This window comes from Gymnoscopelus microlampas, assembly GCF_963454915.1.
Source record: "Gymnoscopelus microlampas genome assembly, chromosome: 21".
NCBI classification, from domain to species: Eukaryota; Metazoa; Chordata; class Actinopteri; order Myctophiformes; family Myctophidae; genus Gymnoscopelus; species Gymnoscopelus microlampas.
This window is the reverse complement of record NC_139958.1, coordinates 21,850,323-21,868,641: the sequence shown is the minus strand read 5'-3', so window position 1 is coordinate 21,868,641 and position 18,319 is coordinate 21,850,323. Positions and strand designations below refer to the sequence as shown.

Genomic DNA, 18,319 nt, shown 5'->3' with positions numbered 1-18,319 from the left:
ATCCTGGCAAGCCTCACCAGACCACTCACTTTAGGTAGGCCTATTGTACAGTATACACATACTGTATGGTAGGGATTGGGGGTTACTCACTTTTGTGGAGTTAGCCTATATTCAAGATGTTATACATTATATACATATTGACTTTTAAAAAATATATATATATAAAGTTATGCTGCAATATAAAATGTCTATGCCAACCAATTCATTATATTACTTTTGTAAAAAGAAAAACATAATATCAAATGGAATAGAGAATAATGCCACAATAATTGTATTATTAAGCAGCCAACTTACTTAATTACTTACTTACTACTTACTAATTAAACTGCATACATTTTGATGTCAAAGGTTGCAGCACCCTCTATTGGTGCAGGATAGTACAATTTTAAACTGTCATTCAGGCAGTAGCCTAGTGGAAAGGCACTGATGAGCACAGAGAATGCAGAATGACTCATGAGGAGAGAGCTGGATGGAGTCCTCCCTAGACACTACCCAGCTTCTGTTCATTTCCGAACGATAAGACACAGTATACCCCAAACTATGGGGCGCTGATTTGGACTTGACAAATTGTACTATTATTCTACATTTTAGTCTGTCGATGCATAACTAAATGAATAAATAATCAAGCAATCCAATCTAACATTTTTCACTTATATTAATCTTTTGTATACAATTTATTCTCACTCCATATCTCTGGAATAACTGTATCTTCCTAAATTGTTCCAAAGATATGTGAATCATATTTTAATTTCGATGAGTTACCTGTGCACCTTCATGCACCCCAGAAGATGAACTCTACTGATTTTGGTGACCCCATGATCTCCCATTTAGTGCGTGCCACCCTTTAGTCCAGAATTTGGTATACAATATATTTCAAAATCTATTTGGATGAAGCCAACTAATTTTGCTTCCTTCAGTGAATATACTGTGCATACTATATATTGTATGTTGGTATGCACCCCCCTTTTTCCCCATCCCCACTAGAGTGCAGGTGGAGCAACAACCTCTTCATGGCTTTCAGACTGATTGATTGATTGATTGATTGATTGATTGATTGATTGATTGATTGATTGATTGATTGATTGATTGATTGATGTACTTTATTTAGTAAGACATGAGACACAGTATGGAAGTATTACAATTCACAATACCAGGTATACTAAATTGGATAACTCGTAAAGCACTAAGCTTTACAAGTAGTCTTGTTTTTTTGTTTTGTTATCTTTTAGTTCTCTACTATTTTTCTGTGAACTGATTTATTACTCTATTTTTTTTTTATGTATTTCATTTACCAGTGTCCTGTTTATATTCTTGTCTAGTTTGCTGTTATATATGAACCTGAATATATTTGTACTTTTTGTATGCAATAATACAAACAAACAAAAAAGAAGGCTTGACGCTGATTCATTCATGTATTTATTTATGATTATTTTATGCAGCCCTGCTGTCTGTGGGTTGTGTGTCATCCGTGGTGGTTGTTGTGTCAGGTCTCCACCCACTGCCATCGGCAGGCAACAGAGGTTGCGCGCAGCGTTGCCATGTCCGCGTATTATAAGCGACTTTAGGCTTGTTTTTCCTGTAAAGTTGCTTGCAATAATTATTGGTAGTTGCGGGTTGTTGTTTTTTTGGGCTTGTTTCTAAAGTATAGTTGCTTATTTTGGGGTTGTTTAGACCAGTGATTTGCAAACATTTTCAAGTCAAAGACCCCCAAATTTATATGTATTTGTCTTTTCTATGAATTGAGTACAGGACCCCAATGGAAACAAGCCATATGCTTTCTTGGGTTTAAAATCCTCTTGGCAGACCTTGTATTGAGTCAATGCGCCCCCTCCCATACAAGATTTGTGTTTCTAAAATGTTTACAAAAATATTCCACATTTTCATTCTCTACAAGATTATTTTGTAAAATAGCAGATCTACAAGCTCACAACGCGTCGCACTGTGAGCTTCTTTTGGGCTTGTTTTCCTAGACCTGGTTGCTTACTTCTCTCGCGAATTTTGGCAACACCTGGCGGCCGCTCGGTGAGTTTTCTAGCAACTGTTGCCCGGTGAGGCAGCGCCATAGTCACCGTAGTCCTGGCGACTGTAACCCACCAACAACAACAACCTCCTCCCGTTCCATCATTACCACCTCCTCCTCCACCATCCTCATCCTCATCAACCAGCCCTCAGCCAGGTTTGGATCATCATAACCTCTTGCTTTTTTACATTCGATTTGCACACTAGGTCAACCTCTCGCGTGGGGGATTCTCTCAATTCAGGGTGACGGAAAATGCGTAAGTTTTTGCCCTGTTAACCGAAGCAAGACTGGGGGGCGAATGAGCTAGTTGGGTTAGCTTGGATTGCTAAGCTAAGTGGCTAAGAGCTGGCAGGCTAGCGACCATATATAGGTGGGGGTGTTTCTTTGTACAGGCTAGCATGGCTAACGTTAGCCACATCTCCACAATAGTAAATGGTCTAATGCAATAGCGTGTGTGTGCATTCTCGGGATTTTCTGACCAAAAAGCACTGCAGATAATGGTTGATTATTTGGTTAGATGAGGGCTCGCATTAAATTAAAACGTGATGGTGTTGACCTGCACTGGTCTATAGTGCTAGCCAAGCCAATTGATGCAAGCAGCAGCTTCAGATGGAGAAGCAGGTGCCTGTTGTGGCTACAGCTAATATTGCCTTGTGTTACAATGGGTGTTGGTGTCTCGTTTTTAGCGCATGTTACGCAAGTAATGAAAGTTTTTGGGGATTCAGTCAGCCTTTTTGATTGAACGGTCACGTTCGGGTCAACAATAGAAAGTGGTCTTATAACAGACGTTAGCCTCCCCATCTGATCCAAGATGTGCGGATAGCCATGTCCATTACTTTCTCTTTTGTCTTATGAAGCAGGACAGCTTGCTAGCTATACCCCATTCACCCTTTTTATGGCATTAGATATAGCCAATATAAGGCATACTTACATGCAGCAGACTGCTCCAAAAACACTCACACCGGCCTGGTTAACTTGTTAGAATACGTAATAATTGATTTAATATCGTATGTATTATGTTATTATTCATTATTGTGATGGCAAAATTATGAAACCGAGTGGGGCTAATGTACTGTATGGTTTTTAACAGCTGCAACACAGGGATTGCCCAGGATACATTTAATTGTCTAAATCTATTTAGTATTGATGTTATATTTTCTTATGCATGCGACAGATGCACAAGGCTTTTCTTTCCTCGCAAATTAATTTATACACAAATTCAAAGCTCTAAAGATTTGATATATTGCACCAATTGTTTGAACGTTTGTGAAGCTCATTTCAATCAGGGAGGGAAATGACATTTCAACCGTGATATTGTTTTTATAGTTGAGCATTCCTGAATCCCATTAATGGCAAATTGGCAATAGATGGATTGATATTGCTGCCTCTTAACTGCATTGAAGAGCCAAAGCCCTCAGGTTTCTTAATGTTGCATCATAATGGTTCTGTGGTCCACTGGGTCTCCTGTGCAGTTGCAGGCTTCTATTCCCATTAGGGGAGAGGAGAGAACAGGTGTGTCTTTAAGAGGTGGTATAGGGGACAGAGACAGGTGCACAGTGAGCTTTGTGGGAACTCTCAGGCACCTAGAGCCTGGTTTCATCATGAGCTAATCAAGTGCAACAACTATTAAACAAATGAAGAAGCTTCTCTGCCATTATCCAGAGTCCAGACAATGACTTTTTCACTTTTAATTCCTTTTGCAGTAGGATTATTATTGCTCCAATATTAGTTCAGTTTTATAATAAGCCCTTTCCATTTTTCAGCAAATTAAACTCTGGCTTGCATACATCTCTGAAAGGCTTTGAAAGCGTGTGTGTGTGTGTGTGTGCGCGCACACTCGTGTGTGCATTGCAATGGCATAACCTAAATGATCAAGACATACTTGTATTTCACTATGCAGAGCAGGAAGGTGTCGACTCGAGTTTGCTTTATGTAGAGAGAGAGTTATTTAAATGTAATAGTCAAGATTCGCCTTTCTGTCGTGAGTTGTATAGCCTCGGTACCCAGGCGTTTTTTTTGTTTTGTTATGAGTTGCAGCCACAGGTCTAGCTTAGGTTTTCTGTTTGGGTCTTAAGACCATTGGTTAAAGGTGGATTATGTAGTGCGATAAAGGGTAGTTCCCTAAATCATCTGGAATTATAAATTAGGCCTGTGCTGCTGGCAGCTGTGCTTTCTGTAGCAACCATTTACACACAGCCTAATAAAAAAACTGTCACTGCCCACATGCTTTCTTTTTGTGCACACTGCAGAGCACATAGAAATAGGGCTTCAACTATTGATTATCTTAGATATTATTATATTGATGACTTCATTGATTAATTCAGAAGTGTTTTTTTTTATAATAATATATAATAATACCAATCAATGAATCAACAGACTTTTTTCCCTCTTTCTAATCAACTGAATTGATCATGTCATGCAAAAATATTACCACACGCATCGCGACACGTTCCAATATGATTAAAATAAACCGATTAAATATATTTGAGTTACTGTTGCACCCCTAGAGTAAATGGGAAAATTGTTTATAATATGGACAACCTGTTTGTGTTTTTCATCTGTATGCCCCCCCCGGCCCCCACACACACACACACACACACACACACACACACACACACACACACACACACACACACACACACACACACACACACACACACACACACACACACACACACACACACACACACACACACTGCAGGATGTTAGGAACTGCTAGTTATCAGCTCAGGTTACCACTTACCTGAGGTCAGGTAGTTCAGAAATAGTACCACACCACCTGCTCCCAGGATCCTGTTCCATTTCCAATCACTTAAAAGAGAGGCAGGCTGATTAATTAAATTATTCATTCATCCATTTTCATGGCTTAGTTGGCAGAAAACAACATGCTTGGTTAGTTTATGAGCTTCATCCTGCCAGCGATGATGTGTATTGTTGATGAAATGGGACACCTCAAGGTGTACGCGTGTTGAGTAAAACCTTGCATACCTCACGTGTGCTTAAGGCCCAATACAACTACTGTGGTAGAGTTGGTGTGCAGTGATGCTATATAGTCATTAGGGGCCGTTCACGGTAGGGCCAGACTGATGTAGCGGTCGGTCCCAGACATTGATATTAAGTCTCTTCAAATATCGGGATTGGCATTGAACCCACAAATCTAGCATTGTTCGGGCTCTAGTCTAGGGACGACATGATAATTACATGTCACCATTATTGTGGCAAAAATAATTGTGATTTAGTGATATTATCACAATAATCGAAATATGCTTAAAACTCAAAATGCCACTTTTGTTAACCACTTGAACCCCCAGCATACCTATTCTGGGGGGAACGATCACCAAAGATCGGCTATTCTTTGCGAATCGAGTGAAATAAGAGCGCACCAAATGCGCCCTTTACAGGTCCGTTTCATCGAGTATAGAGGGTTTAAGTGGTACTGAATTTGCAGCTCAACAAAAAGCTAATTCCTCCTTGTATATGACGGAGGACAATTTCACAATAAATTAAAATCTCTGCGATACGATTATTGTGAGCTTTTTTTTTATCACGATAAATGATATTAACGAGTTACGATTATCGTCCCATCCTTACTCTAGTCCACAGTCCACACCAAGTCCAAGTACTATAACGATAACTATATTATTCACCACTGTTATTATAGTTGCGGTGTGGATGCTATACGCTTGAGTTAGCATGATTTTTTAAACTATTTGTATCGTTATAATTATAGTGCTTGATGAACATAAAATAGTGACTTTGAGAGCTGTGTCTCCGTACAATGTAATTCAATGAGGAGACATCATGAGAAGGTAACTACATAACCCAAACCTCTACCAAAGTGTCCTTGTGCTTTAATGCTTAATCTATGCTTTTGTCATGTGTTACGTGCCAAAAATAGTAGATGTACAAGCTCACCATGTGTTTCAATGTGACACATTGTGATCTTGTGATATTATATGTGATATTGTGATGCAAACGACACTGGCACGCAACAAAGTATAATTCACGCTTTACTACATTTCTCTTTCCAGTATAACTGTACTGGCATTGGAGATAATTGTTACAATACTCTGTGGAGGAGAGCTATTCTTGGATTTTTCAATCATGTACTCACGAGGCTAGTGAGTGTTTTGTTGTTGTTTTTTCTACATGAAAAGCAACATAACTTGCTTTTCTCACACTCACACTCCAAAATACATCTCCCCTCTGGGTTTCCTTCTTTACGAAGTAAAATCCAGTGTTAATTTAACTGTAAAATTGGACATCCATTTGCCACTGCACCTGGTCATACTTCTGTCTTGTTTATATAAAAAAAAGAAAAAGTAATTATGTTTACCCAGCATCTATGTTGCTCGTAAATTTGACAATCCAGGAATTCATATTGGTTTGTTCTGCTTTCTCGCTAATTTTATTTGCTTTGGTTGTGTCAACCAAATACCTAAATAAGATATTTAATAATGTCCAATCGTCACCAAAAAGTGATTGAGGAGAGGAAATGCGAGGCAAAATGTTGCCCTCTCTCTGGCTTTTGTTCCTCTGTGTCTCTGAGCATTTGTTCAGTGGAGCACCGTGTTTAAGTGGGCCACAAGGGAGTGCCGAGTGCCTCAGTGGTTGTGTGTTTTGGGGCGGGGAGGGGTGGGGTGGGGGGTATGTTATGATGCAGTGGCTTATTTTTGTATACCCAGGAAGTCACTCTTTTCTTCCATTGGACCTGGGTTCACAAATTAAGTTGGTTCTGATGAAGCCATGCACTTAACCACTTTCAATGTGGCGTTCCTATGTTGGGCATGTCATCATTATGAAAAAAAATTAAAATCAAGCAAAACCAGGTAGAATAAGAAAGTGTTCAGACAGACACCACAGTCTCCTGTTCTCTGTTCATTTTTATCATAAGAATATGGTAAGGCAGCCCATCCACTAATTCTTTTCTGGGATTGTAATTTATGGAAATTAGAAAACACAAATAAATTGGAGTAATGTATATCAGTGCTTGTATTTCCTGATTATGCTGCTGTCCTGCACATTAACTTGATGCCTTTGCAACCAGAGTGATCAGACATGTCTTTGTAGTCTGACTCTGATTTTAAGGGGTTATGCAGGCTAGGTCTGTTTGGAATGAGAGAACTGGGTTCAACAAAACATCTTTATGATATTGAAGATTAAGATAGGAGGCAGGCTGTCCCTGGTGAGATTCAGAGCTGTTATGAGACCCAGGTTAATTAACCAAGAGAGGTTTGGTCATGGAAACTGCGATGGGGAGGGGAGGGGACACTTCACTTTGCGGAGAAGGAGAGGTAGGTGGGGGGGTTATGCATTAATAGCTCAAAACATCATTCTTATAGCATCATAGCTGATGTCTCAAAATGAAATCACTGATAGACAACACAGCCTGCTGAGGTACAAAGTAAACAAGCTAAGGTAATGCTTTTGTAGTAACAAGAAGTTTTTACATAATGTTGGCAATCACCTTCATAAATAAAAGACACAAATGAATATAAAAACATTGCATGTGAGCTTAAAATAAAATTCAGATGACTGTTCATCTAAAAGGGGTGACTTTGGCAGAGTGAACCGAAAAAAAGAAGCTATTTGGGGTTTGAGGTTAAATATTAACTTGTTTTATAGCTGTGAACATGGAAACAAGAGCGTGTGCCACTGATGCATAAGGCTCTCAGTACATTGAGTACCAAGGCAGAAATGCGTGCTGGGATAGCATTACTCTATAGCAGCTTTAGTGACATTGAGTTGGGGAAAGCAGACAAGTCTTTGAGGAAACACCATGTTGTTTATTATAGCAGCATTATGTGTTCATTGAGGCATTAAGGCTGTTTCCTGTCTTGACCTAACCAAATCATAGAGGCTATTAATTATGACTCTGTATTCCCCATAGAATAATTAAAGAGGTTTTGTAAAAGAACTGCATCACTCCCAAACAAAGAAAACAAGTGGTGCTTCCAGGTCACCTACTGTATACACAATCAGTTTCAAACATCAGCTGTAAAGATACAATCAAATCGATACAGAGACTCTGCTTTTGAAAGCTCAATTTGGCCTACAGTATATTGATTGTCTTTTGATATTTTGGAGCAACCATAACACAATCTGTGTAATGTAGAATGTAGGTGGACAGGCAGGAAACTTGTACTGTATAGTATGTTCATGAATAATTAATTACCTCATATGGGGGGGTAAAAATATATATTTTTTAAAACCAATAAACAGGTAAAAAAAGGAAAAAAATAATGTTTATGTAGTACAGTCAGAAGAATATAAAACGCATGCAGGTGCTGTTGATGTGTAATAGGAAAGATGAGCACATCTCTGGCCTTGCTAAATCACCCATCCACAATACCTTTTGCAACTGAGACAAATGTATACCGCCAAGCACTGGGATATTAGTGAAAAATAAATGAAACATTCTAAACTTAGACAGTGTACTTTTACTAATAATTGACTTACTGTGTTGTTTCAGGCCATCATTTAAAGCTAGTGTATTTTCTTTGTCATTCAGGCGCCATGCAGACACCTGAGGCAGGCGCTGATTCCACCTCCACTGTCCCCCTCCAGACCACTGTGCCTGTCCAGTCTACTGGCTCCACCCAGCAGGTGCCTGTGCAGCAGCAGGTAGTGTGTGTGTGTGTGTGTGTGTGTGTGTGTGTGTGTGTGTGCATAAATGTATGCCCTAATACTAGTTCTTAATGAATTGAATACACAGGACCACAATGGAAACGAGCCCCTAGGGCGTTTTGTGTTATCCTTTTAAACAATCATTGTAAACCGTACCTCTGTACAGTTTGCAAACTGTTAATAAAGTATTTAATCAATCAATCAATGCTTTCCCTTTAGCAGACCCAGACTGTTCAACAGGTTCAGCATGTGTACCCAACACAAGTGCAGTATGTGGAGGAGAACAGTGGCGTCTACACCAACGGCACTATGTGAGTCAGTCTGTTAGCCTAGCTAGGCTCTCTGGACACACTGTTATCACAATGTCTCTCTTTTCTAAACATCATTTTGTACCCTTCATGCCTCCCACACATGACAGAGGTGGGAGTGGGTCGAGGGATTTGGGGTTTGTGTGTGTGGTTGTGTTGTGTGTGGTTGTGCTCGGTCACCTGGAGATGATCAGTCATCTGAGGATGATCAGAAGTATCTGTTAAGTGCTGCTAAGTCTGAAGCTGTGCCTGGCCTCCTCTCCTGGGAGTGGGGAATGGAGTTACACACACACACACACACACACACACACACACACACACACACACACACACACACACACACACACACACACACACACACACACACACACACACCACTGACAAACTATGTTTGTCCCAGTGACGCACACACACACACACACACACACACACACACACACACACACACACACACACACACACACACACACACTATCTGACCTCAGCCGTAGGTAGAAAGGTTCATGAAGGGGCACTGCCAGACAAAACTGGATGGCTGATAGCCGAGACATACGTACAAACCTCACACACATTTAAACAACATGCTCATAGGCAACTAAAACAGTGGTGCATTGTTGAAATGGTCCAAATGGACCGTATGTGGTAATCCATACCTATTGTGTGCTAAACGGGTTTTAAAACAACTAGCAGTTTTTTGTAATGTTATGATTTATTGGAATTATAAATATTTAATTTAATATTTAGATCATTTCCCACAATATACTTTTTTAATTTACATTACATTACATTATATTTAATTTACACCTGATTAAAAGAAAATACTTGAAAAAAGTTGCATATGGTCACTTCAGAAGTACGCATGGACACGGATGTATGTACACATGGGCACAGCTTAAAATGACCTTTGCCCCAGGAAATCATTGAACCATGGAAAACAAAAGAGAGTCAACTGCACCTATAACCCCAGGGAAATTAAATGCACACACACACAAAGTCCTCTTTTATGTGGGCCTGCTTGTCTGCTGTAAATGGAAAATGTAGCGACAGTATCTACTGTAGCTTTCGAGATACGTAGAATAGCCCAGATCACAGTGGGCACTGCAGGATGTGGTTAAGAGATGGCTGGGATACCCGACCTGTCACTTGAGTTCCCTCTGGAAAGTCCCTGTAGTGAGGAATCCCAGAGTGGAGAGTACTTGGACAGGTAAAGGTATGGCAGGGTTACGTCACATTGGCGCACGTCTAACAAAACGTTTCTTGGGAAATAAAAGCGACTTATAAGCCACTCACCAATGTCACCATCATGACTAAAAGACTCATTCCTGTCTTTGAATTTTTTTTAAATGCACAGTTGACGGCGTCTTACAATAAAGCACAAGCAGGAATGGTCAAATTTGAAACACAATTTAATGTCTTTCATTGAAAACACATGGGTGTGGATATTGAATTAATTACTCACGGCTGTAAATTGCCATGCCAAAATGTCACAAAACGAACGCAGTACACAGCTCTCTGCAGTTTAGAGGATGTGCTCTGCCATGCCAACAGTAAGGCAAGGCAAGTTTATTTGTATAGCACATTCCAACAAGTGCTTTACATAAAACAGTCTGATATACTGTACATTGTAATGAATTCCCACATCTAAGTAAGCTTTTATGAATATGTATTTGATAGTTGATAGTTAAACCTTAAACCAATTTTAAGGTTTAAGAGGCAGAAAACAACAAACATTGCATAGTGTTAATTCAGCAAGTCTAGCCTATATTTAAAATGTGTAGAAAGTTGTTGCCGTGTCTCATTTCATTTTCCGTTGCTGGGAACATTGCCCAGCTATGTTGGCCAGTCTATTATGGCCTTAATACAGACACCACAGGTGACTTGCATTGTCATGGAAACTATACGTTCACTAACAGCGAAAACCTGCATTCCAAGAGGCCAGAAAATAGCACAGCTAATTTGCACAAAGTGGCAATCAAAGTGCCATTTAAACTCGACAAGTCAAGTAGAGCCCGACTGATGCCGGAGTCGTAGACCACCGATTATTAATATTTTGTATAAAAAAATGTATAAATATTGTGCAAAATCTTGAAATCAGTCGAGCAAAGAAATCTATAAAAATACCTTTTTGGTAGATAAAAAATGATCACAAACTGAATACATTTTATTTAACCACTATTCAACCTATTCAAAATGTTTTGTCTTTTAAAGAATTGCACATTTTGTAGCTGACTCTAGCTAGGGGCACCAGTATGGTGGTCATTGCCACGGGGTGTCGGTAAGAAGTTAAGAACACATGAGATGAACAGTCCTAGTTAGGGTGCTGTTAGGGTGGGGGTAGATGTGTGTGTGTGTGTGTGTGTGTGTGTGTGTGTGTGTGTGTGTGTGTGTGTGTGTGTGTGTGTGCGCGTGTGTGTGTGTGTGTGTGTGTGTGTGTGTGTGTGTGTGTAGTCTAAATGCGAAAAAAAAACTAATTTCAATGGAAAATAAGTGCTTTAGTACACAATGAATCAATTAACAGAATGAATAAAAATCACTAAATGGATAAACAGAACATTCACTACAACCAATGTTACTGTTAGCAAAAAATGCATATTTATGCAGTGTGCACAGAAAACCCTTAATAATCCAACTAAACACAGTAACAATACAATCAAAATAGGGACTTCTGGTTGAAAGTGGTGCAAAATCAGGACACATCGCATAATTGTCGAATTGACGTCAAATGGAACATTGACACCTATGGGCTGTAAAGGCAAGAGGTCCGGGAACATTATCCTAACTTGAGGTCTTTGTTTTGAACAGAAGGACCTACTCGTATTCAGAGCCCCAGCTGTACAGCCAGAACAGCGGGGGAAGCTACTTCGACACACAGGGTAGCTCGTCACAGGTGTCCACTGTGGTGACATCTCATGGCATGACCAATAATGGAGGAGGGGGCAACGGAGGCATGGGCATGGGCCTGGTGGCGGGGCAGGTAATCAGCAGCAGCTACCTAGGCCTGTCACAATTATTACATAATCGCCTAATCGCAATGAATTGAGATAATCACAATTATGTTTGCATAATCGTCATAATCGTTGATAAATGTTCATACATTTGCCAATATTTTCAAAAGGTTGCGGGAATAGCAGATCTACAAGCACGCCTCGTTGTGAGCTTGTAGATCGGCTTTCTACTATTTTTATTTTGAAGTTATTCAATTTGTCAGTTATTTCTCATACATGTATATTTAAGTTATTAATCTCATATCTACCCTGTGGAATCTTTGCTATTAAGCCGAACATAAATTGTATTTATTATGTTCTGACGTTCAATGCCAAATACAATTAAATTGTTAATCGCAATTATTTGTATGACAATTAATCGTCAAATCAAATATTATTATCGTGACGACCTTAGGCCTACCTCATGGACAACTCGGTCCCCCACCCGGCCCCCCAGACCACACGAGCGTCCCCGGCCACTGTGAGTACGGTAAATGCCTTTCTGCCTTATTCTCTTTCACCTCATTGACATCATTTACTATTTGTTGATTATAGGCGTGCAACAGTTAATTGAACTAATCAGTTTTATTATTTTAATACAATAATTTGTAAATGATGAGGTCCCAGAATATCAGGGATATGGTGATCCGGTGAGTTGGCGGGGAGTAAAAAAGGCACAGCGTTGAATAACAGCATTCAATAAAAATGTCTTATCATTTATTTCAGTCTCGAGAGTGTGATAATAATCCTTGACAAACATTTAGGGCGATTTAATCGATTATAAAAATAAACAAATATTTGAAAATATATTATTTTTTGCTGGTGAAAGTCTGCTTTTTTAACAGTTTCTCTCCTTTATTGCTAAGATTTTCCTGTAAAATTAGCATTATTTTGTTGAAATCAAAGAGGGTAGGGTTCTGCTATGCTTGTGTTTAGCTGTGCTTGCTTTGGGGTCTGTCCTAGATTGTGCTTATTTTTTTCTAGTGTTTAGCAGTGATGTATTTCTACAGCAACTGCTTATTTTTTATTTTTCTTCCTTTTGTTTTCGTTTCCCTCTTTTTCCATTTTGTTATCCTTTGCTTGGTCTATCAGATTGAAATGGCGATTGAGACGCTCCAAAAGTCGGAGGGTTTATCCGGTCAGAGAAGCTCGCTGCTCAACAGCCATGTAAGTCGCCATATGAGTGCTTCACCTTGCCTTGTCTTAACCTTGCTAAGCTTGCTATCTCCTTGTCTCACCTCGATTTCCTTCTTTTAGCTTTTATAGTTCCTGCTGCATTTTTTTCCCCCTTTGTTTAAATCACTGTTATTATTTGTTGAAATGTGTTGCTGTTCTAGGAGGGGTGCTTCTTTTGGGCTGCAGCGGATAGCAAAAGGACTATTGGATTTGGGGTAGAATGGATTAACCACATGAACCGGAGCATCCCTATTCTGGGCACAATAGGCGAACATTCGGTGAAAATAGCAGGTCTACAAGCTCACAACACTCTGTGAGCTTGTAGATCGGCTATTATGAAGCAGGGAAAGAGGAGGGGGACAAATAAAGAGCCCTGGTGAACCTCCAGTCAATTAAGTATATAGGATTTAACCACTTGAACCCCAGCATCCCTATTCTGGGGGGAACGTTCGCCCAAAATAGCAGGTCTACAAGCTCACAATGTGGCTATTTTTGGCAAAGAGATTTGGTGTAGACGGACAAAAGCGGTCCAAGTATAGTTGTAACTCAGGTCCGCTTCACTAAGACTAGAGGGTTTAAGTGGTTAATAATCTCTTACAGCTTCAGTGGCTGCTGGACAACTACGAGACAGCTGAGGGAGTGAGTCTGCCACGGTCCACTCTATACTGCCACTACCTGCGCCACTGCCAGGAGCAGAAACTAGACCCTGTCAACGCAGCCTCCTTCGGTAAACTCATCCGTTCCATTTTCATGGGGCTCCGTACACGCCGCCTTGGCACAAGGTAATAGACACACCTAAACATCTGTTCTGTAAAAAGTTGTTTTCATCTGTTCTTATCTTCTATCCTATTGACACAATTTTCCCATCCTTGTGATAATCTTTCTTTTACACAGCTCACATTTCTGTTTACCCCAGCTGTTAGATAGATACTGTGCTTTTATTGAAATTAAAGGTAGGGTAAGTGATTTGCTTTTGTTAAAATAAGTGTTAAATAGCTCTATATTCTGATAGTACTCATTGCTATAGAGTGTTTGTTCAGTATTAGGAGTCTCCTTGTCTCTCCACCTCTTTATTAAACAGAAAATGCATTTTCGTTTCAGTTTCATTTCCAATTTTATCCAACCAGGACAGAGAACTCAATCAGGATACAGATTAAACAAGTGAAATTGGAAGTGATGATGAAAATTGGATCTGGAACACTATACAAATTAAGCTTAAAAATGGGTACTTTTTCCTGAGTGGCTGAGATTTTGACATCTACCGAAAATTTTATTTTCTGTTTATTAAAGAGCTGGAGAGACACGGAGACATCTGTTACTGAAAAAACACTCTATAGCAATGATTACAATCAGAATATAGTATTTTAACCTTTTAACAAAATACTTTTTGTTTTAACCAAAAAATATCACTTACCCTACCTTTAATTTGTCATGGCAGTGCCGCAGTTTGAAGCACAGGACGGATACAGGATGAAAAAAAACAACTAAGAATTAAAAGAATTATAGTAAAGAGGTAGTTGTGTTGGATGTGGGGTGAGTGTCGGTGGAGGAGAATGTCATCTTATAGTGAGATCTCACCTCTGCCTGTGCCTGCAGAGGGAACTCCAAATACCATTATTATGGTATCCGGGTGAAACCAGACTCCCCTCTCAGCAGACTACAGGAGGACATCCAGTACATGGCCCTCAGACAGCAACCTGTTCAGCAGAAACAAAGGTACGCATAAACACCACACACACACACACACACACACACACACACACACGCACGCACACACAGTAATCCAGACTAAATCTTCCCGGTAAAATTCTCAGTGTTCATTTAAACTCTCGGAGTCTTCAAACATGTGTACACTCTCAGAGTTATAGACCTGTGTAAGGGTCCACATTTGATTCCTAAATATCAATCATTTAGCTTGGGACCCCCTCAACAACCCTGGGGGTGCCCGGCCGCCCACGTTGAGAAGCGGTGTACTAAAAGTGTGGGTGGTGTGGTTTCAGGTTCAAACCGGTGCAGAAGGTCCTCCCCAGTGGCTCTGGGGAGAACTACTCAGGTGAAGGCCAGCATCCTTCCAGCGCAGCGGAACAGGTCATTATCGCACAGAGCCAGCACCACCAGCAGTTCCTAGGTCAGCAGCTTTTCTCTTTTTCTGTGTGTACCAGATTCTCATGCTTCCTGTTTGTCTTTTTGTTCTCCATTTTGACAGAGACCCTTCTGTATATGTCTTTGACTTTGTTATAAAGGTTAATGAGTTTTTATTAGAGCCGGACCGTTGGCAGGTTTTTGGATTCGATCATGCTTTTTGAGTGTCCTAGACCATGGATTACTTTTGTTATGACTGATATTTTGTAAAAACAATATATATAATAATCTTGAAATCAATTTGAAAAACGTTTAAGGTTTACTTTGTGCTGTACCCAACCCGTTATCAGAGTATCTGGGGGCCAGTCTATGACGTCAGTCGTCTGTGAGGCCAGTAACCCTAACACTTTAAGAGTTACGCCATGTAGCATGATGCCAATCATCTCCATATTTGGGCATAAACTGTGGATAGACAGACTTGTGGAATTTGTAGATGTTGACATCTCTGTAAGATTTGTCGCACTTAATGGGTGTCCCTTAGATTATCCTCCGTTACTAGGTTACTAGATGTACTTTATGAGTAGGTAGTTGTGCATATACTGCATTTGGCAAGATCGAAGGTTCAGTTAATTTATTTATTTATGTATTTTTACTGTAAAGGGCTGTGCACATGTAGACACATGTGTAGGATGAAATATATTTTTGCAATAAAAGAGCACTGTCCGCAAACTTCCCGATAAACCTTATTAGATTCATCAGTTACCTTATGATGGGTTCAGGATTGAACCCCTAGATATATATTATAAAATGTTGTGTGAATACTGTACATCAAGATAAATGCTGTCCCTGTGTTTAATGTAGAGATTTTCCTGTATTGTAGCCTAAACACGCAGCTATCCTGCTTTTAAGGGGTAAACAAAAAAGATTTTAGCTGGTTAAAACTAATAAAAAATGCCCTAATTCTACACTAAAACTAGATGGCCACCAGAGAAGAAAGGCTAGATTCTCTGATGTAAAATTTACCTGGCAGTAAATATCCTGGCAGAATAATTCTGCCCTATCTGGAGCTTTGTCATGGCTTTTTGGTTGAGGTGAATTGTCTATTACAGTGCTCACGGCAATATAAAGTATAGACTATAATGTATTTCTGGCTGTTGTTGTCCGCTTGAGAGAGTGGTTGTGTTGGCCTTGCTCTAAATAAGGGAATTTCTGGATCATCACAGTCTTATTCTTTATTTCTATATTTTGCTTCACTATGTCTATGCTGCTGTGTTTGTTTCATCTGACTTGGATTTTATGAACCATCAATCATTGCACTAATACCAGGAAAGATTGAGGAGGACTGTGTCACCATGACTGACTGGATCAATAGAGGTCCTTTTACCCTGAGCTCACACATCAACAGGATAAAACCCAGACTGGTTTCATCCAAACGCTCATGGACTTAGGAGAAAAGACCAACGTGTTGTTTCTAAAGACTTACTGATAAATAATACATGTCTGAAAAATAATCTCAGAAATACTCTGGCTGGACTGAAAGCAGATTGAACTCTATATGACCCTATGGAAAGGAGTCAGACAAAAGGAGAAAAAACAGGATCAATATTGGTTAGATTTCTGTGATATAAGGACAGATTCTTTTTTTATGTCCTTGAGAAAGACTTCAGAAACTCTCTCCAGCTGAAATTGAAGCGATTGAAATTGAAGCCACCAATGAGAGAGAGTGACCGTGGTCATAAAAGAGCCAATATAATTATTTAAGCAAGTGGATTGCCAGCAGTACTCACTCAACGGTGGACACTCTCAACCACAAATTTCCTTTTGGTGATGCTTAAGCCTCATTTCCATGTCATTGTTTTTATCATTATTTCATTTGAAAAGAAGCTTAACTGTTCTACAAACCTCCACTCCAAACATTTACATGCTAAAAGCTAAAACCTAGTTCATCTTTAGTATTACCGGCTGTCCATTAATCATGAATTCTCCAAACTGTGTCTTGTTGAAAAGTAGAAAATTAGTTGGTGAAAAATGACTGTATTTGTTACACTATGATTTCAAGTTGTAATTATTTTCTTAGCGATTAATTCTATCAATTACTTTTTCACTTCATTGAATAACTGAGAAAGGTGTTTTTAGGGTAATAAAATAATAATAATAATAAAATAATTAAATAAAAATAAATGAATATATATATATATATATATATCACAATGAATATTAGGAAAACACATCTAATAGATTTTTTATAATTGACTAAATCAATCTGACAAAATTAATCTGATTAACCACTTATTTTATTTTATACTTTGTTGTACAACGGTGCATTCAAAAATAGCCGATCTACAACCTCACACGTTGTGAGTTTGTAGATCAGCTATTTTTGCTATTTTGCTAATATATTTAGCTATTTCTGTTTTGATAATATGCATTATGCTTTCCTCTAAATATGCAGGAGTTTTAAGATGAATCTCATTGTTACCCCTCAACAGATGCATCACGAGCGCTGCCTGACTTTGTGGAGCTGGATCTGGGAGAGGGCAAAGCAGACAACATCAGCCCAGAGGACGTAAAAGCCCTTCAGTGTCTTTACAGAGAGCACTGTGAGGTTAGAGAACCACTTACTTTACCATGTAACAGTAGCTCCACAGGAATTGTTGTGGTTTGTTGACACAGAGCCTATAGGACACTTCATAATTTAACATGGCGTCCACAGGCTCCACGTTTGCCTGCTTGCTTTGACCATGATTCAGGCTTAAGAGTACAGGGTTAACAGGCAGTTCTCATTGCTGGTGAGGGTGACATAGATCTAGGATGGGTGATTTATTAGGGTGATGTCTGATGGCAAGAAGCTAATCAGGTACCAAAGAGTCCTGGACCTGTTCTTGATTGAGCTGCATTGTCTCCATGAAGAGGAGAAACATGATGTTAAATCGGTGGTGTGAGGGGGCTACCAGGCATGCCATCTTCAATCTGGAATCCTCCAGTTCCTTCATTGAAGACAGCTAACAGCCATTCACCCTGAGCAGTGAGAAAAATACATTAAATCTCATCCTTGGATTGGAAGGGATCAGCGGAGAATCGGACTGAAGGACATTGCGCTTCCTTGTTAGCTATAGGAAAAC

At 39.5% G+C, this 18,319-nt stretch overlaps 1 protein-coding gene across 6 annotated transcripts in view; it reads left to right on the top strand.

The window, feature by feature from the left end:
• Window positions 1-2,070: 2,070 nt before the first annotated feature.
• Window positions 2,071-18,319, top strand: part of rfx3 (regulatory factor X, 3 (influences HLA class II expression)) — a 28,221-nt gene continuing 11,972 nt past the window's right edge. The window contains exons 1-10 of one of the 6 annotated variants that reach the window (XM_084047740.1): window positions 2,071-2,176; window positions 8,532-8,644; window positions 8,870-8,958; window positions 11,758-11,929; window positions 12,355-12,420; window positions 13,032-13,106; window positions 13,716-13,897; window positions 14,712-14,831; window positions 15,116-15,243; window positions 17,687-17,802. In XM_084047740.1, coding sequence (XP_083903866.1) covers window positions 8,537-8,644; window positions 8,870-8,958; window positions 11,758-11,929; window positions 12,355-12,420; window positions 13,032-13,106; window positions 13,716-13,897; window positions 14,712-14,831; window positions 15,116-15,243; window positions 17,687-17,802 — 1,056 coding nt within the window. In that variant the 5' untranslated portion in view covers window positions 2,071-2,176; window positions 8,532-8,536. Of the gene's footprint in view, window positions 2,177-8,531; window positions 8,645-8,866; window positions 8,959-11,757; window positions 11,930-12,354; window positions 12,430-13,031; window positions 13,107-13,715; window positions 13,898-14,711; window positions 14,832-15,115; window positions 15,244-17,686; window positions 17,803-18,319 lie in introns of all 6 variants that reach the window. The other 5 variants (XM_084047736.1, XM_084047737.1, XM_084047735.1 and 2 more) reach the window with 5 other exon arrangements.